The following is a 22069-nucleotide window of genomic DNA, read 5'->3' on the forward strand; positions in this document are numbered from 1 at the left end:
GGTTAAAATATTATTTTAATTACTTTCAATTTTGCTTATTTAGTTTTTATATTTTTAAAACTTTTGCTTTAGTCTCAGTCCTTTCATTGTACTTTCTATCTCAGTCACAATTTCAATACATTAAAATGAGAGTCATGTTATAAAGATTTATCCAAAAAAATTTAGAAAAATTGGATTAAACCCGCATGTATTTTTAATTTGTGAGTTGGATTATTCCTCCGTAATATATATGTTGTAATAAAAAAAATTAATTGGGTTAAAAAAAAATCCAACAATCAATGAATCTGGCTGAAATTCCGGTCAATAAAACGAAATTATACAAATTTTTTTAAGTCCAGCCAGCGCCTCTTACGGCAAATAATTCAATATACTTGTTTTGTTTTGTTTTGTTTTGGTTTTTTTTTTTTTTTAAATTTATCTTTAACCAATTGGCACCTTTTTAAACACGACCATAACTCCGACCGAAACTGTGACCAATATATCAGCCGAATTCCTTTTTATCCAAAATTTTCTTAAACTACATCTTTAAATGAGAATTTTTTTGAATACATCTTTTATAACTATCCATTTAAACACAAATGTTCAAAAATTCTAGCTAAAATTTATCAAGAAATTGATGAATTCTATTTGCAATTTATTGTAATATTTTTTTTCTGTCCCGTATAGAATTAAAATCAATAAATTTCAATTCGTAACCAACCTTGATCGAAAATCTGATTTGTTTTCCCACACACCCGTATATATATATTTTTATATTTCTAGAGGGTGAAGTTTCTATTAAGAAAGAGGCTAGAGAAGAAAGGAAGAAAAGGGCCAAGAAATAAGAGTAGTAGAAAAGTAATGTCAAAGTGTACTTTATGCGCTAGAAAAACAAGTTCCAAGAAACGACCCAAACTAGATGAAAAACTTTGGGATACAGGAATAACAATTTCTCGAATATGAGGCAACAAATTACAAATAACTCACCAAAAAATTTGTCGAACACAAGATAGGGAAAATAAAAGAAGAAGAATTACTCAATTAATTTGAACCCTTGGGAAAGGTTTTAAGACAATTTTGTTCCCTTTACCATGCTCGAGTTGTAACACTCACTTACGAAGGCAGCAGTTCAATCACAATACTGAATGAACTCAAGCAAGTATGTAAAGAGAAGAAATTTTTCGAGAAAACTTACTGCTAGGGAAAAAGAAACTAACTATTTGTATCATTTACAGAACACCCTCTAACGAAGAGCTTTGGTTTAAAGTTCATTTATAATGTCTGAAGAAAAAGAAAGATTTCGTACTATAAACCAACAGACTGACCTTTGCCTGTTTCCTACAAGAATCAAGATACCACACCACCACTTTCATTTCTAGACAAATAAGGGCTCGAACTCGAATCGTGAGTGTCAACTCCCAAGCTACTTGCCACTGTGCCATCACTTTTAGATGGAAAAAGAACTACAAATGCCACAGCAGTTATGATGCATGTTTTAAACACATATCTGCAACTGCTCCAACTAAGCACTCTTTGAAATGACATCAAAGGATATCCCATTCTCTTGGAGTCTTTGTTGGAGATCAGTTGGTCCAAACACAATACCTGGAGTGAGAGTTCCTCCTTTTGGCAGCACCTCGCGCTTGCTCAGAACAACCAATGCACATTGAAGGAGAATTGTTGAAGTCGTTAGATACCCGATCTCAGGCCCCATCACTCTTGTTACGATCTCCATTTCTGGTTCTCCATTCCGGTCACTGCTGTTGTCTTTGAAACCACGGCCAACGAACCACATCTTGAATGAGGCACTATTGATCTGTTCTTCTGAAGGACCCTTCTTCTTGAACAATCCGAGGCTGAAAACCGAAGGGAATGTTAAGAGAAGCCACCTTCCGAATGAAGTTTTACCCAGCAGCCCTATGAACATCCCAACAGTGATAATTATCAGAATGCCAAACAACGATTTAGTGCCGATTTTTACTCCAAAATGCACTGGCTTCACTGATGACCAAAACGTTTTCCTCTGTTCGATCTCTTCAGCGCTCTCATTAACACCTGGAAGACCTTGGAGGTTTTCGGCTAGAGTCGAGAGTGTTCTTCGAACTACAGAGGAATCAGCTGAAGGTAATCTTACAGCCCGAAGGCCTATCTCCTTCTTGTGTTCCACAACAGGCCCTTTAGGAGGTGGAGGACCAGGAATCTGCAAATTCACAACACAGGGCCAGGAGGATCAATTTCAAGGACTTGATAAAAGATGTTCACAAATTGTAAGCCTTCCCTCAGACGCTCAAAGCAAAGCAATATTGTAAATAATGTTACTAATAAAGTTTCATTTCCCACTTCAAGTACTTTTGATAAAAGCACTTGTAGATTGCTTTTAGCCAAGTGCTTGTTAGAAAACACTTACAATAATTCTTTAAGACTGTAGAACCAAATATATAAATGATTCATCATTAAACATTTTTACTAAAGTGCTTATAATCCTTTCGCTAAAACCACCTATTTTGAAAGCACACTCAAACACACTAATTTAAGAGACTACATTCACAATGACCTGCCACTATATGGTTTCAGAAACTACATCAGTTAATCTAACAACAGTTAGTCCTATAGTTCGAACTAGAGAAAAAAGAGAGCACAATAGAAAAGGGTCCAAAAACATAGTATAGTAATTGAGCTCACAATCTGAACTTATAAGAAAATTTGCAAAATAATCTAAACACTTCAATAACAGGATATCAAAATTATTAGAAATGGTTTTGAAAACTGTTGATCAGCTGCCAATCAGTCCCAAACATTGAAGTTTTTCAGTAATGTAAATTGGAGAAATTCCCTCACCGATGGCCGAGGTCTTCTGGGCCTTGAACGCCTCAATTTCTGCAACTCGCCGGCATTAGCGACCCCCAAAACAGCCGATTCATAAGTCCCAAAGTTCCCAACTATTCTCCTCGTCGATTCCAAGCTCAGATACGCCTCGACGGAATTCGGCGCCGATTGCCCCACCCACTGCCTCGAATTGAAGATGAAACCCAACTCCGCAGGAACCGAATCGAACCCACAAGCCGAAACCACCAGAGAACCACTCTCCACCGCCCTATCATGATACGCAGCCTCCATTCTCTCCATGAACTCCGGCTCCCCGCAGATGTCCAAGTAGTCGCACCCGGCATCGACGCAGGCCGCGACCACGGGCTCGCCGTAGCGGCGGAAGGGCCCAACGCAGTTGAGAACCAGCTTCGTCTGGGTGCAGAGGCGGCGGAGGGACTGGGGATCGGAGACGTCGGCAATGAGGACCGGAATCGGCGGCGGGGAGTGGGGATGGGCCGCCCATTTTAGGGTTTGGGTCAATTTTGAGTGGTTTCTACCGGCGAGAGCGAAGGATTTGAGAGGCGAAGGAGAGTGAGAGGCGTTGAGGAATTTGAGAGCTTCTCTGACAACGTACTTGCCTGTGAAACCAGTGGCGCCCAAAATTATGAGATCGTATGGAGGGCTGAACTGAAATTCTTGATCTCCATCCGCCATTGTTTACAAATTTTTGAAGCGAAGCTACAAACTGACTGTGAAATGGAAGAAATGCTTAGCAATAATTTGGTTTTTAAAATAATACTTATCTACTCACCTTAATCAAAATAATAATAATAATAATAAATATATAAATAGAAGTACTTTCTACCTTTTTTCCTTTTTTTTATTTATTAACCTGAAATATGGGAAGAGAAATCCGATCCCCACTCTCTCAAAGAAATACGAACACTGTAACCAATAACACTGTAACCAATGTTGCGGAACTGTCTCTGAAAGGGAGGAAGTCTTGGAGGGGCATCCTCATTTGACCACAAATCCGCTAACTCGTAGTTTTACTCTCACTACCACTACAAATTTGACCGTTACTCTTTTATCGTCAGTAGTTATCAATAACATATAATACTTACTAGCCACATATTTAAATTTTTGACAAGTAAAAATAAAACGTAAAAAGAAAGTGATATTTTTAATATTTTTCAAAATTGTTGGTTGGCACAAATATGAGTATTGATCGGTAAACATCTAAGTAAAATACTAATGTAATAGTGGTTAGTAAAAGATAATTATTGCCTCGTTAGCAGGTGAGTACCATTCTTTGTTCATAAACTAGGTTAAATATATGTCTTAGGGTGAGTTTTCAAATTTATTTCTATTATTTTAAAAGTTTTAATTTGACCTATTGTATTTTAAAATTTTCAATTACACCAGAAGATTGAATGGCAACACTAAGGTGAATCATAATTGCCTACTATTTTTTTAAATTTAAAAATAAATTTAAAAGCAACAAACAATGTAAAAAGATTAACAATAAGATAATATTCAAGATGTAATTTTAAGTACTAAAGTTTATTTGGATCGTTGTGGGTTAGTAAGCAAAAATTTAATAATCCATCTTTTTTCATTTAGTGCACCACTTTTCCTTACCGACATAAACTTTATAACCATGTTTTTCACATGCATGGCAAACAATGGAACTTTCTTTGACAAGGTAGTTTATGATTTTTTTTTATGATGTTTATAATCTAAACCACTTTTTATCAAAAATAGTGTTTTCTAGTAATTTATTTTTGATCATTCATAAACTTTAGAAGAATAGATAATATATATTCATATTTCATTTTTAATATTTTATGCCATCTTTTAGAGCAGGTAAATTTAATTGAAATATAATAATATCTTTTCTAAACATCTCAATTTCTCCATTTAACCAATCATGTTCTACTAATAAAGCATGGTCTTACGAGGTAGTTTAGTATTCTTTTTTTAAAGCTAAATATATTTACTGTCTAATTTTTCATATTCATATTTAATCACATTACAAACATACATAAGCTCGAAGTAGGATTTTCAAAACATACTTCATCGTCGTCATCTTCATCTCCAAAAGCCATGAAACAAAGGTTTGCTACTTCCTCTTCGCTTTCGGAGCCGCTCCCTTCATCACTTTCATCCCAAGTAGCTAGCCTTCATAGCCTTCTTGTTTCTTTTTAAAGTGATTTGTGTAGAGGGCGTTTAGATCTTACATTTCCAGCTTTTTTGCACTTACAGTAAATGTTGAGGTCTCTCTACTCTTTTCTACTTTAGCATCTTAACTATTGGTTTTCTTTGGAAAATGCCTTTTCTTGTAGTGTTTCTTGAACTTATTGGTTAAGTACGTAAGTTCTTCATCACTCTCGGAATACTTTTGGAAAGATTTAGACTTTAATTCCAAATTCTTCTTTTTTGACGTCCTCTTTCATATTGTCCTTCATGATTATCTTATGTGTTAAGGGAGATCCAATGAACTTCTCCAATGAAACTTTATAAAAAATTATTTACTTCTTCACTCACCGTCACTTTGGTTCCCAACGTTTTGATAGAGATCTAAGAATCTCCACATTCTCAATTGTGGTATATTCCTTTACTAAACCTTTCACTTGGATCATCTCCTTACCAGCTCCCAAGACAGGTGTGATATCTTTATTCTCATCCATCCTCTGTCCTCCTTCAAGCTAGACTAAATTTCTAAATTTTGATTTTCTTGGGTTCTCTCGCTTGTCATTTCTTGTCGTCTAAAATTTTAAATTAAAAAATATGTATTGTATGAAAATTAATTTTTTAATTAGATATTCTAAATTTTTATTTTATATTTACTTTTTACTATTTGTTATGGAATAGGTAAATAATAATAAGATAACTTATAGAAAAAAAATTAGAAACAAATTTCCTATCTTATTTCTTGTTTTATCTTTTCTAATAAAGAAAAACAATTGTTATTTATTCTTCCATTTTTATTGAAAAAGAAACAAAATGTGAAAAACAAAAACAAAAACATTTTAGATAACCATTTTTTATTTCTTGTTCTCTAACATTTTAAATTAGAAAATATGAGATTTTATATGAAAATTTATTTTTTAATTAATATTCAAAATTTGTATGTCATATTTATTTTTAATATTTGTTATGTATTTTATAAGGCAAGAAAAATAATATTTTCATTTATGTTTAAAAAAAAACAACAACAAAAATTTAAAAAAAAAACAACAAAAAAGAAACTTAATTTCTTTGTTTCTAAAATTTCTATACAAATTTGAAAATATTTCTAAAAGTTGAGAAGCAATAACAAATATCTCTAAAAAAAAATAGAACCAAGAAATAAAAAATGAGAATCTAACCGTACCGACTCTTAACTTTACTTCCAAAATAGTTTTTTAATAATGAGAAACGAGAAATAGTTAAAACAAGAAAGTTACCTAAAGCGAACGACGGTAGAAAAAGATTTAGAATTTTTTTAGGGGTTGTTAAGGATTCGTTTGTAACATTTTCGTTTCTTGTTTTTGCTTCAACCTTTAGAGCGGGATTTTTCCATGTAAAAAAAAAGGTCCTACCGGGAGTCGAACCCAGGTCGCTGGATTCAAAGTCCAGAGTGCTAACCACTACACCATAGAACCGCTCTGTTTCATCAAGAACAACATTCATATTAAAACTTGACTCCATTTACTATCATTTCTTTATTAAAGTAACATAAGGAGGGAAGATTCAGAGTGAAATAATCTTTGCCATAGATGGAAAAAGAAACTAGAAATGCAACAACAGATATGAATTAACATAACTGCAACTGCTCCAACTAAGCACTCTTTGAAATGACATCAAAGTATATCCCATTCTCTTGGAGTCTTTGTTGGAGATCAGTTGGTCCAAACACAATACCTGGAGTGAAAGTTCCTCCTTTCGGCATAGCCTCGCGTTTGCTCAGAACAACCAATGCACATTGAAGAAGAATTGTTGAAGTCGTTAGGTACCCGATCTCGGGCCCCATCACTCTCGTTACGATCTCCATGTCTGGTTCTCCATTCCGGTCACCGCTGCTGTCTTTGAAACCACGGCCAACGAACCACATCTTGAATGAGGCACTATTGATCTGTTCTTCTGAAGGACCCTTCTTCTTGAAGCATCCGAGGCTGAAAACCGAAGGGAACGTTAAGAGAAGCCTCCTTCCAAATGATGTTTGACTAAGTAAGCCTATGAAAATCCCAACTGTGATGATTCGCAGAATGCCAACCAAGGATTTAGAGCCAATTTTTACTCCAAAACGAGCTGGCTTCACTGACGACCAAAAGGACTTCCTTTGTTCGATCTCTTCGGTGCTCTCATTAATGCCTCGAAGACCTTGGGGGTTTTCGGCTAGAGTCGAGAGTGTTCTTCGAACTACGGAGGAATCAGCTGAAGGTAATCTTACAGCCGAAAGGCCTAACTCCTTTTTGTGCTCCACAATAGGTCCTTTTGGAGGAGAAGAACCAGGAATCTGCAAATTCACAACACAATCTCAGGAGGATCAATTTCAAGGACTTGACAAAGATGACTAAAAATTATAAGGATGATCCCACTTGAAATCATTCAATGTGGCCGCTACAATATTGCTACCCCTCTAAATCGGTTGAATGAGTGGTTAAACCATAATTTTTAGTTTCTCTTCTCTTCCATATCCAAGAGTATAAAATCACCATCCATATTATACCATCGAATAATTTCTCTTCCATCATACACTAATTACTACTAAAGTTACACATTGAGGAGGGGGATTAAAAGAGAAAATAAGCCATCTAAACCAAAATGAACCACCATCATAGAGTGAGTTTGGGCAAATAACGCTTTTAATTCAAAATTTTCATGGTGTTTGATTACATAGACGAAAATCTTAAGAACACTTCAAAATCATCATTTTTGTTAGAGAAAACATTAACTAGTGGTTAAAGAATAAGTGTTTTTTCCAAAAGTCACCCCAGAGATGGACACATTCACAATAAGCTGCCACTATATGATGTCAGAAACTTCATCTAACAATAGCTAATCTTATAGTTTGAACTTGAGAAAAAAAGAGAGCATAATTCAAAAAGGTAAAAAATGATGCCAAAAACATTAAAGCTGTCAGTTACATAAGCGGAAGAAAATTTCTCACCGCTGGGAGAGGTCTGCTGGGGCTTGAACGCCTCAATTTCTGCAACTTGGTGGCATTAGCGACCCCCAACACAGCCGATTCAAAAGTCCCAAAGTTCACAGCCATTCTTCTCCTCGATTCCAAGCTCACATACGCCTCCACGAAACTCGGCGCCGATTTCCCCACCCACTGCCTCGAATTGAACATCACACCCAACTCCGCCGGAACCGAATCGAACCCACAACCCGAAACCACCAGAGAACCACTCTCCACCGCCCGCTCATGATACTCCGCCTCCATTCTCTCCATGAACTCCGGCTCCCCGCAGATGTCCAAGTAATCGCACCCGGCCTCGACGCAGGCCGCGACTACGGGCTCGCCGTAGCGGCGGAAGGGCCCGACGCAGTTGAGCATCAGCTTGGTCTGGGAGCAGAGGCGGCGGATGGATTCCGGGGCGGTGATGTCGGCGGTGAGGAGCGGAATCGGCGGAGGTGGGTGGGGATGGGCTGCCCATTTCAGGGTTTGGGTCAACTTTTCGTGGTCTCGGGCAGCGAGAGCGAGGGATTTGAGAGGAGAAGAAGGCGAAGGATTGACGAATTTGAGAGCTTCTCTGAGAACGTATTTGCCTGTGAAACCAGTGGCGCCCAAAATTGTTAGATCGTAGAGAGGGCCGGAGAGAAGTTCGTGATGTCCACCAGCCATTGTTTCAACTTTCAAGAAGCCCACAGCCCAATAGGAAAATGTGAAAATGTTCTCGTTGGCACCAATATTAAATATCCGTCAACATCCTCGATATTTCTATGTACTTCGATAATTATTTATTTAAATTTCGTCTTCAGGAGTGACATTTTGGTATCTGAAGGTCTAAATTTAGACCGAACCTAAATTTTAAGTATCAAGATTCAAGCCTCTTACCAGTATGCGAACCCCATATTATTTAATTATCTTGAATTTTACTTTACTATTTTTTTCGATCTTTTAAATATCTATATTAATATAACCAAATCAATAATATAATTGTAAGCCATCAGAATTTAATTCATCCTTTAATTTTCAATTATGTGTATAGGGTCTAATATGAGATATGTTTTAGAATTTAATGATTTATCAGACACAAAATTGTGAATTTATTAGAGATATTTCTAAAGTTGAGAACTTGTTAAATATAACTTAAAAAACTAAAATTATTGTATTTTAAAGTTAAAAGATTAAAATAAACATTTAAAAAAATTTAGGAACTAAAGTAAAACAAACCTAAAATTTTTTAGAAGAGACAGTGAGATTTAAAATTATTCTTTAATTTTTTTAATAGGGAAACTACATAATATTCTTTTAGAAAAATGTGTCATTGAGGCTGATAAAAGTCTCCAAAGTGGATGTTTAGTAGGGTTTTGATGATGAGAATAAATATTGGTAAATTATTTGTTTGTTTGACCACTCTAAAGTCTAAACTAAATATACATTAAGTACAACTAATTAAAGCATTAATTTCAAAGTTGATGAAGTCAAAAAAAAAAAAATCAAAATTGATTAAAGCATTAATAAAATTTTTATAAATTATTGATTCGAGTTCACACTTTATTTAAATTTTAATATTTATAAAACAAACTATAATTCTTATTATTTGTTTAAATTAGCTCATTAAAAGTAGGTAAGTGTAGTAAATACTTAATATTTATATTTTAATAACTAGATTTATTTAAGAGCCAACCTTACAAAAATTAAAAATATTTAAGAACAAGAATAATAAATTCTATTAGTGCTTATTTGGTTTAAATTTTCAAAAGATATCTATATGAGAATAATATTGTTGAAATTAAATATTACTATGTTTGGTTATGTATATAGCAACACTATCAGATGTTTATAAAAATAAATAAAATTTATGAAATTAATCCCAGAAATATTTTATAATTATGATATATTAATGAATTATTAATCAAAATTGATCAATAATATATATAAATTAATTAATCATAAATAATCATAAATAGTTAATTATAATTATTGGAAATTGATTTTAATACTAAATTTAATTTAACTAAATCAATTAATTATATTCAAGATATTGTTAATTAATTAATTAACAATCAGTAAATGATTAATTGCATTCATTTAGTAAATTTTATGTAAAAATGAATTATATATCTACTAATTTATTCTAATTAAACCATTATTTTTAAATTTTTTTTTAAGGTTTTTGGATACCCTTATCTATGGGTAAAAGTGATGCCCGGAAATAATTATTTCCGTGCTTAGCGTTGACCAACATGAGTATAAAAAACTTTTATATGAGTTCTTAAGCCTATGTTTGGTCATGTCGGAGAAGATTTGTTAACCGTGTTCATGAAGTATGAGTTGTTAAGTTTGAGTTTATTAAATATGTCTTTGTTTCTATGGAAAATAGGTTTGTTAAGTCTAGATTTGCTAAACCTACGTGGTTGGGCAGAAAATAAAATTGTTAGGTCTGAGTGTGTTAAATTACCAAATATAGTGTACTAAACATAGCGCCGACCTATTTGACCCATCTTATTAACTTCGGAGTTAGAGAGAGTGGACTTTATAAGTTGACTCTTCGTTTGGCCGACGAAATTAATAATTACGGTATAATAAATTACATTCACTCGTCTTCTCTTGCTCCCTCAGTCTTTTCCTCTCTATCTTTCATCCCTCTCATCTGTATTTTTCTCTTTCTCCATTTTATTTTCTTTCCGAGAAGGATTCGAATTCAAATCCCCAATGAATTGATGAAATTTGAGATCGAAGTATATGTCAAAGCTATATTCGATTTGACAGATATTTTTGTTTATTTGAATTTCTTACTCCCAATAAATATAGATCCAAATCTAGAAGGGCTTATTTCTTCTTTCACTCCCTTCCTTAAATGCCCTTTCTCTCCAAATTTGCAATGAGAGGAAGATAGATTGAGAGGACCAAAATGAAATAAATAATGTATGTATGCATGTGGCTAGTGTGAGGGAAAAGGAAAAAAAATTAATTTAGGTTTTAAACATTGTTTTGGTGCTTGAGATTTGGTGTTTGTATTGATTGATTTATTTATTTTTCTAAATTTTTTCACCCTTTCATGGTTCTTGGATTTTTGTGTGAATACTATTTTAGACTTGATCATCTAATTCTTTTTGAATTACTATGCTTAAATGTTTTATCATTATACATTTTGAACTATTGGATATAACTTGATTCAAATAGTACTTAAACAAAAGTATTAAATATCAACAAAATAATATAACTTAAAATCTCAATATTATGAAATATTAATAAAATAAAATAATTTAAAATCTCAATTTTATAATTTGCAAGAAGAAATTTTTATTAATTAAAATTTGAAAAAAAAAATTATTGGGATCAAGCTCTAATTGTACAGTATAGTAAAATTGTAGTGAAAATATCAGCAATAAAAAACCTAGATTACACAAATTCAAACTTAATAACTCTCTACCTCAAACACAGACTTCTGAACTCCTGGTTAAACAATTCTACACTCCAAACACATACAGATTAATTAACTTCTCATATTATCCCATAGATAAATTAACTCCTCATATTAATTAAAATTTGGTTCGTAGGTTTGAGCAGGTTGGTCGTTGTTAGAGTTTGTGTTTGGTTATGCAAAAAATAGGTTTGTTAAGTTTGAATTTGTTAAACTTTTGGTAGAAAATAAAATTGTTAAGTTTGGGTTTGTTAAACCTATGTTTTCGAGCATCACTTTTACCAAACATAGCGCAGACCTATTTGGACCATACACTTATTAATTTCTGAGTTAGGGGGAGTGGACTTTATAAGTCGACTCCTCATTTGGCTCACAGAATTAACAACTACGAATGTAATAAATTTTAAAGCTAGAGTTTCAAAACAGCTAGTTTTTCTCAATGCTCCTTGGGATCATCGTACCCTCTAAGATATTTTTTTATCCTTTCGGGTACGATCAACTAACTTGAGGAACTCTTAGAAACCAAACCAAACATGTTATTTTTGAAGATAAGAAAAACCGAATTAAAACTAAATTTAAAACTCAAAGAAAAAAATGCGGTTTTTTAAACCTCAAATAAAAATAAAGTCTAAATTTCGATTACCAAAAATATATTTTAGCCTAAAATTTTTGTCACAAACACAACCTGTCTATTTAATATTGGCTAAGTTCTATGAAATATTTTTGAACTGTGCAGCAAGTTTCAATTTTGTCTTTAATATCTTAAAATGTTCAATTCTACCTCAATCTTTTAATTTATTAGAAAAACCCCTCCGTTAGCAATTTCAATTATAATTAAAACTTCCATAGGGATAAAATTGAAACCGAATAAATTATACAAAATTCAGTTGTTGATTTCAAATTTACACCTGGCATTGTGAAAGTTTCAATTTCTCCCTTCATATTTTAATTTCCATTAGATATTAAAACGTTGTGGGCAAAACCTTGTTTAAATTTTTATCTCCCTTCACACAAAATCCTTGGTAGAGACTTAGAGTTACAATTCTATAACTACTTCGAACTCTATTAACACATGTTTGAAAAGCACACAACTTGTTTAAGTTCACGGCGCAACCCTTTAATCACCTGATATATCTTATCAGATTTTGGATGGGATCGATCGAACACCGTAAATTCATGAACCTCATCATCGACCTCAATGGAACTAGCACCCGACGGTTTCTGAATTCCAATACTCCGCATTCTCAGCCTCACATCAGCGACACAATCCCAATCCCCTGCTGCAGCGTATATGTTCGACAACATGGATAAATTACCCGGATCAGATGGTTCCAACTTAACTAGATGATCGAGAACCTCTCTCGCAAGTTCAACAGCATTGTGCATACGGCACGCCCCTAAAAGGGTACCCCAAATGACAGCATTCGGTTCCATCGGCATGGAGTGGATGAGCCTGATGGCTTCTTCAAGCCTTCCCTTGCGACCCAGAAGGTCTACCATGCAACCGTAATGCTCGATTTCAGGAACAACGGCGTAGTCCCTTTCCATATTATGGAAGTATCGAGTGCCATCGTCGATCAAGCCAGCGTGCGTACAAGCACACAAGACTCCGATCATTGTAACTCTGTCAGGGGAGAAGCCCTCTTCTTTCATTCTTTTGAAAAGCTCAAGCGCTTTCTCTCCATGCCCATGCATTGCCAGACCTTGGAGCATGGCATTCCAAGACACAACATCTTTATTTCTTGTTCCATTAAACACATTAAAAGCCATATCCAATCTACCACATTTTGCATACATATCAACCAAAGCATTGGATATTTCAGTAGTGCAATTGAAATTGTTCTTATTAATAGAGGAATGAACTTTCTCACCAAGCCTAAGCAAGCCAGACTCTGCACAAGCAGCCAAAATACTTATGACAGTCCCATTGTCTAATTTCAAGTGAGCCTCTTCCATTTGATCATACAAGCCAATGGCCTCTCTGGCCAGCCCCTTCTCAGCAAACCCAGAGATAATTATAGTCCAAGAAACCAAATTCTTCACAGGCATTTTATCAAACAGCATTCGTGCCATCTCCATATCCCCCGCCTTACAGTACCCCAACACCATCGTCGACCAAGAGACAACATTCCGCTCAGGCATTTCATCAAACAACTTAAACGCATCGTCCATTTCTCCAGCCTTCACATAAGCATCCAACATCGTATTCCAACTAATTTCGTCCCTCTGAGGCATTTCGTCGAACACCTTGCGGGCTTCTCCGTACTCCCCAGCCCTCGCCAATCCAGAGATCATTGAATTCCACGACACAATATCCCTATCCCCCATCGACAGAAAAAACTTCTTCGCAGCCGAAATTCCGCGAGACCCACACTTGGAATAGGAATCAATGAGAGAGTTCGGGACAAATATATCCGACATGAACCCGAATTTTTCAATCTGGGCGTGTACCATTTCAACAACTGGAAGCCATACCTGACCAGAACAAGCTTTAAGAAGAAACGGGAAGGTGAAATTATCTGGGTAAAATCCACCACATTGCATAGCAAAGAAAGCAGCGAAAGCCTGCGAGGGCTGCGAATTCAGGGCGTGGGCTCGAATCAGAGTGTTGTACAAATGGACATTGGGGCGTTGAATTTGATTGAAAGCGTGGGTGGCGAGGGCCGTCTGGCGGCAGAGGGAGAAGGCGGAGATGAGCTTGGGAACGACATAGAGATCGAGGTGGAGATTGGATTTGAGAATTTGGGCGTGGAGTTGCTTCACTTGGTTGAGGTCTGTGCACTTATGGAGATCTGAAAGCTTCTGCTCGAAGAGCCTCCGAGTGGAAAACCAGGAGGGGGTTCGAACAGGGACGCCGCACATTTGCATGCCTTGCCTTGGCTTCGCAACCAAAAATGGCGGACGGAAGAAAAAGCTTCATCCACTCTTCTTTCAGTCTCTTACCATCTCGCCGAGAGGGTCAATCGCTGAATATCTATTATTAATTTATCAGTCATTGAGTTGATGATGGGCAAATTTGTTGAATGAGGCTGCCATAATATAGCTGCCGAACTTAACCTTGATGTAAATTTGAAAATCTTCACGTTTGTAAAAATTATTGATGTAGATTTGAGTACGTATAATAGTGTAAAACTCTTAAGCAGCAGTTACCATTTGGTTCTAGAACTTTTCAAAGTTTAAATTTTGTCATTATGATTTGGGTTTAATTTTAATGTCGCATCTCTATGTCATGTGTTTAGTTTCGATTTAATTTTTATGATTTAAAAATTTTTAATTTGGTTTTGATTTATTAACTTCACAGGTTATTCTAGATGACTTGTGATACTTGTGGAGTCGAAAAGTCTTGGGGCCGTTATTATACTTATGATCAAAAGTTGTACAAAAGGGAGGGTCTTAGCCTTTATATATAGGCCTAGTCGGTGAGCTAATGAGCTTTAGTTACAAGAATGGTTAAATAAAAGAAGTCCGTTCGAACATTCGAGCATCCATTGATTTTTCGTCTAGCCGAAGATTCTCGAGCGCTTAGTGGTTTTCCATCCAGCCGAAGATCCTTGAGCACCCACTAGTTTTCTGTCCAACCAAAGTCATCAAAATCTTGCTAGTTTTTCTGTCCAGCTGAACGTAATCAAGCACACCTTACTTTATCGACTACATAGTTTTAGCCAACTATGCAAGTTGGTTCAATCTAATTAACCTTCCATCTAAAAGAATTAGACATACTTTGATCACATGATACATGGAGGTAAAAAACTGAAAAACAAAAAGGTTAAGGTCGGGACGGGATTCAATCACAAAACGTGAAATTGGAAGTACCATTTTTTGGAAGGCAGAGAGCCAATGGAGCAGACACCACTTTACTACTTCCATAGTATATGAAATGTTATTTAATTAAAATTTAGGGGCACGGAATTTCTCTTTAGGTAAGACTCATTGTTTGGGTTGAGCAACACTCTGACCAACACATAACTTGAATTTAAAGACTATATAATATAAGATCCTTGCCACTACACCATTTCATAGGGAAATACAATTATAATTTTGTTCCTTACGGTGGTTTAGTACACTAGTTTTCTTTAATTTCATTTTTAATACATTTATTACACATTATACTTTATATAACTTACTCCACTAAGTTTCAATAATCTAATTTTCTATAACACCTTATTCCCTGGTATATATTGATTTATATAGTGTGTTTTTTTAGTACAAAATATAAGGGTGGAGATCAAACTTACAATCTTTTCATTGGAATATATGCCAATTAAGCTGAATTATGTTTGTTCTCGTACATTGATTTATATGGTTGTTTTTCTATTTGTTGTCATTGTATAGTTGTCGGGACTATTTCTAAAATTCAGTGGGAGTGCATAAACTAAATTCAAACCTTTGAAAATATAGACAAAATAGAACAAATTTTAACACGTCAAAATTGTTTCCCTTTTAACACTTAAAAACAGTAATATGGGCTGAATTCATGTTTGTTGGTTAGCTCTCAGCAGCTGCTCTTCAGGAACAATGCCGACTCGCATTCAATGCCACGAGTCAAGTTCTTGATTGCCGACGAGTCCGCATCTCCTTTACACAATCCACGAACCCCTCTTCCACATGTAACGCTCGCCAACTATTTCACATTCCTACATCATTTTCCCCTCCTTTCTGCTCTTCTTTTTTCCTCTGTTCATCGTGCTCTAACTTTCTTCTTCACTGCTTCCATGGAGGCAAAAGTTTTCAGAACCCCCCCTCCTCTTCACCCGGTCCATTTCCCGCCAAGTATTTCTCGACCCAGATGCGCTTTCCCCGTCCAAACTCGGATGCCGGCAAGGTGTTCGACGTATTGCTCAGGTATGGCGAGATTCGGTCTTGGGCCTGTTCGAGCCTCTCCAGATTTGGTGAGGTACGTAAATGACGACCCTTTGGAAGAATCTGGTTTTTGTTTCTGTTTGTGGGTACTGGTTGCTTTAGCTTCTAATTTGTTATGGTGTTGTGTTCATTTGGCTTGATTTCCACCTCCATGAGATGCAAAGTGTTGATTTCTGCAGAAGTTTCTATTGTCGTTTATTGATAGATTTGTCAATTTGGTAACATGAACATGGTAATTAGGAAAAGTTTCATGATCCGTTCCGGACCTTATCACGCATTCCTTCCTCTCCTTTACCCTGTTCTTGCCCTTTGTTAAAAGGAGGGAGTTTTAGATGCTAGATGTGTATGTACGCAAAGCACACTCAGTCAACCCTTTGTGATTGTCCAAGGCTCTAAACTTATATGTTTTAGGTTAAAATACAAATGTAGCCTACGAATTTTGATGGGTGTGTTTATTTTGTGTGTGGCTTGTCTTTTAAACTGCTTATGGATAACTGAAATAGTTTATTTAAAAATTGGTAGTGTTTGGTTAAAATTTTAAAGAGTAGTAAAAAAATAACTCTTAAAATTTTAGATAATCAAAAGTATTTCGAGAAATTATGAAGCAGATTAAAAAGCATTTAAAGTTCTTTTAGAGGAACATTTTACTAAGTTTCTGTCAAAAGTGTTTATAGAATAATGTTTTATATAAAAACACTTTTTTCCCAGAGGCATGCACCAAACACACAATTAATCGTTTAAACATTAAAAAGTTCTAGTTACATTGTTTAACTTTCTCATATTAAAAAATCACATCGTTGAACTTTGAATTTGATTCTATGTAGTTTTTGTTACTAACATCAACTTATGAAGTTTTTGTTACTAACATCAACTTATGACAAAAATAAGTGGACAATTAGACAAAATGGAGTGGTATAGTCTGTAAAAGAAATTTGAAATGTTGCTTCAAAAGAGGAGGTATGTTGTAAGTGCCACTTAATTTTTTTTCAGCCATCCACTTTGATCTTTCATCTTCTAAATTAGTTAACATTTGTCCCATAGACATGGTATGATAGCGATATTAACAACAGGTCTACATAGAATTACAATTCAAAGTTCGAAGACATATTTAGAACATTTTAGAGTTTAAGGACTAAAAACACAATAATCAAAGTTCATGAATTAAATTTATAATTTACAATGTCCTATAGTGAGAACTTTCTTGACCAGTTGCATGACAGGAGTGAACTCAATCTTATGTTTGTAGGTATCGGCCAAAGTCTATAAAAAAAATTACTTGATCATATCTATTCTCTTTTCCACTTGTCAAGAAAGGAAGGTCCTTGAAAATACTTGTAAAAGAAAATGTTCTTTAATGGTTGGATATCTGGTCCATTTGTGGGATCTCTATGATTACCTCGACTCAGAAGTCATTATTGCATTTTTTGACATTGTCTTGTAGCCTCATGGATCTTAAATCCTTTGTCTTCATTTTCATTCTTTACTTAACTGTAGATCACAAGCTATGAAGAAACGAGTTGACATGAGTGAGAACGTGACCCTCGAGGGTATAAGATTTTCTTTAATCCATCAGGAAGATAGTATAATATTCAGTCTTTTGGAGAGAGCACAGTATTGTTATAATGCAAATACTTATGACCGAGATGCTTTTGCTATGGATGGGTTTCATGGTTCTTTGGTAGAGTATATGGTCAAAGAAACTGAAAAGCTTCATGCTCAGGTATGTAAGCCTTGAATTTTTGTAAAAACTAAGATGTAAAATGATGAGAGAAAAGGTTCATATTCATGTTCATTCAGATTTTCTGTTTAACAACAATCTGTTTCATGTTAGGTGGGCAGATACAAAAGTCCTGATGAACATCCTTTCTTCCCAGATGACCTGCCTGACCCGCTATTGCCACCACTGCAATATCCTCGGGTAAACTTAAGAGTTGCATTTGAAATGAAAATTGTTTATTTGCTCAGGGCTTTCTTTGTTTCTAGCCCAATTCTGTCATAAACTGATCTGGACGTTTTGATAATCTCTTAAATGTAGTACAAATTGATAACTTATGCACTTGATGGTTCAATGATGCTCGCATTGGCTATGTTGTTATAAAATTTTGTTTAGAATAAATAATTGTGTTCTTTAATAGTTCATTGGTTCATCTTCTCAAGTTACAATATTACAAGTATTTGGCCACTTCAAGTTTGCCGTAGCACAGACTACCACTAATTGTCTGATGGGAAAACTCAAGCCTAAACACCCACAATATTGCCTACCTTCATCCCTCCTACTCTATTTGTAATTAACTCATATTAGCAAAGTTTTTGACTAATTATTAATAAATCCGTAATATCCTTGTAGTATTTCTAAGTACCCTAATGATGACCTTCTTAACACAGTTACCCTTTCTATGTTATGTATGATCCTGCTGGCACATCAGTTGAAGTAAATTTTTTTTTTTGATGAATCAAAACTGGGAAGCCTCTCTAGTCTCTAGTGAATATTTGCTAAGGATGCTTGGAGTTTTTTCAATCATCATGTAAATAATAGTTTACTGTCAGTGCTTATTCCGGGTCCGGCTTCATAATTTATTCTACAGTTATATTTCACTTAGACAAGTTTAAAAGACATCATAATTTTTAATTGATAAATGACATTTGAGCAATCCCCCTGAAATTTTGCTCCGTATGTAATGGTTCTGTTTCTCAGTTTTCTTATCTGTCAACTACTTCTGATTGGCAAACAGGTACTACATCCAGTCGCTGATTCGATTAATATTAACTCGAAAGTATGGGATATGTACTTTAGAGATCTAATTCCGAGATTAGTGAAGGAAGGAGATGATGGGAATTGTGGATCAAGTGCTGTTTGTGACACAATTTGTTTGCAGGTGTGCATTTCAACCAATATATTTGTTATAGCAAATAGTTTTTCTTGTTAGAGTAACTATGCTTATTGAAAAAAAAAAAAAAGAGATTGCTAGCATGACAACATATTTAAAGTTCTCCGAGTGCAATAATCCTTGTATATTTGAGTGCCTAACTATATGGAGCGACTATGCCATTCTTGGCAACGGTGATCGCTGACGAGATTTCTTATTCTCCCCCTTCTCTAAGATGTAGTAAGGAAAAAATAGCTCTAGGAGATCGTAGTCCTTATATATCCTTAGGTGCTTTCCTCGCCGAGCATATGATTGCCCCAACCATTTTGCCACCAGGAATTGATGGGCCAAGCAAGCATAGACCCCAAGAGAGAGTCCCCACGTCAAGAGTTTCCCTATTAATTAATAACTAAGTTAATGCATCATCTCGAAACTATATTTACTCGTTCTTTCTTGTATCCAAAGATTAACCTATTCTAGGATATACTAATACAAAACAGTTTGGTGGGATTGACTTCCTCCTTATACAAGCACGGGGTTTAGTTGGGTCGCACCCATCCTTTCTTTCACCATATTTACTGTCCCTTATGTGCTATTTGCTGGTTATTGTTGGAGTTATCACAGCTAACTGAAGTACTTACTACACTTTCCAACATTTGATTTTTCCAAGGCACTGTTTCAAGTTTTTCATTTATAGAATGTTGCCTATAGTCTACTTCATCATCTAGACTGTCTTTTCAGTGTTCGAGTTGGGACTGTTTTTGGTGTGCTTAGTTGCATGATTCTTGAGCAGTTTGAATGGATTGAAACAAGAATTTCAACTTAATCCTGATCAGGGTTGTGTTATCAAACACTAGGCAGGGCAGTGGTTTTCAGAAAGTATTTCCTTTCTATATTTCCTCTTTCTTTGGTGGATTGGTCATGCTGTTGTCGGTTTAAGGTTCTTTGAATTGTCTTATTGGTTATTATCAAATCGAAAGTCTTAAAGCCTCTCTTTCTTGAATTGTCTTATTCCATCAGTTTACTTTACCAACTTGAAAATGGAAAGCCGCTCGTTCTAACCTCCCACCATCTCCAGTTAGGCTGGTGAAGCACCATTAATAAGGGCTCAGCTAAGAGTGAATTATATTTTGAGATCGTCTTTTTTATTCACATAAATGTGGTATCAAGTCTACTGAAAAAGATCCATAAAAATTAAACTTCAATAGTTCAATCATTTTCTGCTTTAAATGTTATAGATTTAAATGCACATATTCAAATCACCTTTTATGTATAAACTTTATTCTGATTAAGATAACAAGCACCCGTTATAAGAATTGAATGAATGAATGAATGAATTCCTTACTTCTGCAGACTTTATCAAAGAGAATCCATTACGGAAAATTTGTAGCAGAAGCGAAGTTTCGAGCCTCACCAGATGCGTACGAAGCGCCAATTAGAGCACAAGTAAATTAAACTCAAACCAGATGGGAACCCCCCAACTGCCTGTTTTCCCACATTTCTTATTTCTTCCCCTTTGGATTATCATTCAATAACTTCTTTCCTTGTGGTTAAAATTTTCATAGGATAAGCAAAAGCTGATGGATATGCTGACATATCCAACGGTGGAGGAGGTCGTGAAAAGACGAGTGGAGATGAAAGCGACGGTCTACGGACAAGAAGTGACGACCGATGCAGACAAAGCCGAATCCCGGGCAAGTTACAAGATCAAACCAAGCTTGGTTGCAGATTTATATGGGGACTGGATCATGCCATTGACGAAAGAAGTTCAAGTTCAATATTTGTTAAGAAGATTGGACTGATCAGAACTGATCTCTTAGGCAAAGCTGAAGCAGTTTTGGTCTAATGGAATTGATGACTTGTTTGTAGAAGATATGTATGTTAGCAGCAGATTTGTTGAGTTATTTGAATTTCAATGTCAGATACAAAAAATGGGTGAATTTAAAATGCCCTTCTCTACCTTTTTTGTTTTTCCCATTCTTTTGAGGGAAATTTTATTTTATTTTTATTTAATACTGGATCAGTTTATTTTATGGAAAAAGTTACCTAAAAATTAGTAGCATGTAAAATATATTAACAAAACAATAATTTGATACTCAGTTTTCCATTTTCAATTAACAAAATTGAACATAAAGGACTATTGAGATTTTTCAATACATGATCAATGATAGATTTTTCAATACATGCAACATTGAAAAATTTTAAAAGATTAATGATCAGAAAATACCCGACATAAAGATTAGAGACCATTTGATATATTTAGTATGGGAATAAGAAATCAACTCGAACCGAATTAGATTAGACAATAATTAAAATCGATTCAAATTGCATTTAGACCTGAAACTTTTATAGCCTGCCAGGGTGATTGGCTTTATCTGCACGGTAGAGCTCCATATCTCAACAATTTGAGATATGTTTCAAGATCGAAGGAGCTCTTTTAAGTCTTTGTGAGTAAAATAGTGGAAGAAAGCTTTTTTTTTTTTTTATAGTAATATATAGGATGAAAAATTATCAAACTTAATAAATTCCATAATTTTTTTTTGGCATTCCAACCTTTTAGATTCCCTATATTTTGTAGGTTAAAAGTTGGCTCGTTTACTTTCATTCATTTTAGTCATTGTAATTTCAAAATGTTCATTTTGGTTTTTATACTCTTAAAGAGTGACCATTTTAGTCTTTTAATTTTATTTTTAGTCTCATTTTTCTATCATAATTTCAAAATGACACTACACTCTATATATTTATTGAAATGTAACTATTATTTTATATTAAAATGTTTTCATTATCGGTAGAATTTGTATAAAAAATTTAAAAATAAAGACCAAAATAGTTACTTTTTAAAAATGCATGCACTAAAATGAACATTTTGAAAATACAAGAACCAAACTGAATCAAAGCTAAAAGTAATTAGACCAAAACAATATTAAGCCTATTTAGTATTATTGATAATTAATTATTAACTAATTGATC

General features: G+C 34.7%; 4 protein-coding genes and 1 non-coding gene across 5 annotated transcripts; 1 reads left to right on the top strand and 4 right to left on the bottom strand.

The window, feature by feature from the left end:
- Positions 1-1174: 1174 nt before the first annotated feature.
- On the bottom strand, positions 1175-3570 carry LOC111014212 (putative mitochondrial saccharopine dehydrogenase-like oxidoreductase At5g39410). Its single transcript, XM_022288869.2, has 2 exons — positions 2818-3570; positions 1175-2179 (listed from the first exon to the last, which is right to left on the bottom strand). Exons 1-2 carry the CDS (start codon positions 3499-3501, stop codon positions 1502-1504), a joined length of 1362 nt encoding a protein of 453 aa, XP_022144561.2. The 5' UTR covers positions 3502-3570; the 3' UTR covers positions 1175-1501.
- A 2792-nt stretch (positions 3571-6362) lies between these two features.
- Positions 6363-6434, bottom strand: TRNAQ-UUG (transfer RNA glutamine (anticodon UUG)). The gene has a single exon. It is a non-coding gene; the product is annotated as a tRNA-Gln (tRNA).
- Positions 6435-6461: 27 nt separating this feature from the next.
- Positions 6462-8638, bottom strand: LOC111014111 (putative mitochondrial saccharopine dehydrogenase-like oxidoreductase At5g39410). The gene is made up of 2 exons (XM_022288730.2): positions 7943-8638; positions 6462-7288 (listed from the first exon to the last, which is right to left on the bottom strand). Exons 1-2 carry the CDS (start codon positions 8621-8623, stop codon positions 6611-6613), a joined length of 1359 nt encoding a protein of 452 aa, XP_022144422.1. The 5' UTR covers positions 8624-8638; the 3' UTR covers positions 6462-6610.
- A 3648-nt stretch (positions 8639-12286) lies between these two features.
- LOC111014216 (Tetratricopeptide repeat (TPR)-like superfamily protein) lies at positions 12287-14387 on the bottom strand. The gene has a single exon (XM_022288875.2). It carries the CDS (start codon positions 14238-14240, stop codon positions 12438-12440), a length of 1803 nt encoding a protein of 600 aa, XP_022144567.1. The 5' UTR covers positions 14241-14387; the 3' UTR covers positions 12287-12437.
- A 1467-nt stretch (positions 14388-15854) lies between these two features.
- Positions 15855-21058, top strand: LOC111014215 (chorismate mutase 1, chloroplastic). The gene is made up of 6 exons (XM_022288874.2): positions 15855-16266; positions 17727-17952; positions 18064-18150; positions 18965-19108; positions 20453-20545; positions 20665-21058. Exons 1-6 carry the CDS (start codon positions 15905-15907, stop codon positions 20899-20901), a joined length of 1149 nt encoding a protein of 382 aa, XP_022144566.1. The 5' UTR covers positions 15855-15904; the 3' UTR covers positions 20902-21058.
- Positions 21059-22069: the final 1011 nt, after the last annotated feature.

This window comes from Momordica charantia (genome assembly GCF_013281855.1).
Source record: "Momordica charantia cultivar OHB3-1 chromosome 8 unlocalized genomic scaffold, Mcharantia_2.0 BLBB01000008.1, whole genome shotgun sequence".
Classification (NCBI taxonomy): Eukaryota; Viridiplantae; Streptophyta; class Magnoliopsida; order Cucurbitales; family Cucurbitaceae; genus Momordica; species Momordica charantia.

Bases quoted from the DNA above. Each gene is read 5' to 3' on its own strand.
- LOC111014212 (XM_022288869.2), bottom strand. From the start codon at position 3,501: ATGGCGGATGGAGATCAAGAATTTCAGTTCAGCCCTCCATACGATCTC. The intron at 2,180-2,817 runs GTGAGGGAATTT...GTGAATTTGCAG, and splicing joins CCAGAAGACCTCGGCCATCG to ATTCCTGGTCCTCCACCTCC.
- LOC111014111 (XM_022288730.2), bottom strand. From the start codon at position 8,623: ATGGCTGGTGGACATCACGAACTTCTCTCCGGCCCTCTCTACGATCTA. The intron at 7,289-7,942 runs GTGAGAAATTTT...GTGAATTTGCAG, and splicing joins CCAGCAGACCTCTCCCAGCG to ATTCCTGGTTCTTCTCCTCC.
- LOC111014216 (XM_022288875.2), bottom strand. From the start codon at position 14,240: ATGCAAATGTGCGGCGTCCCTGTTCGAACCCCCTCCTGGTTTTCCACT.
- LOC111014215 (XM_022288874.2), top strand. From the start codon at position 15,905: ATGCCACGAGTCAAGTTCTTGATTGCCGACGAGTCCGCATCTCCTTTA. The intron at 16,267-17,726 runs GTACGTAAATGA...ACTTAACTGTAG, and splicing joins GCCTCTCCAGATTTGGTGAG to ATCACAAGCTATGAAGAAAC. The intron at 19,109-20,452 runs GTGTGCATTTCA...TTACTTCTGCAG, and splicing joins GTGACACAATTTGTTTGCAG to ACTTTATCAAAGAGAATCCA.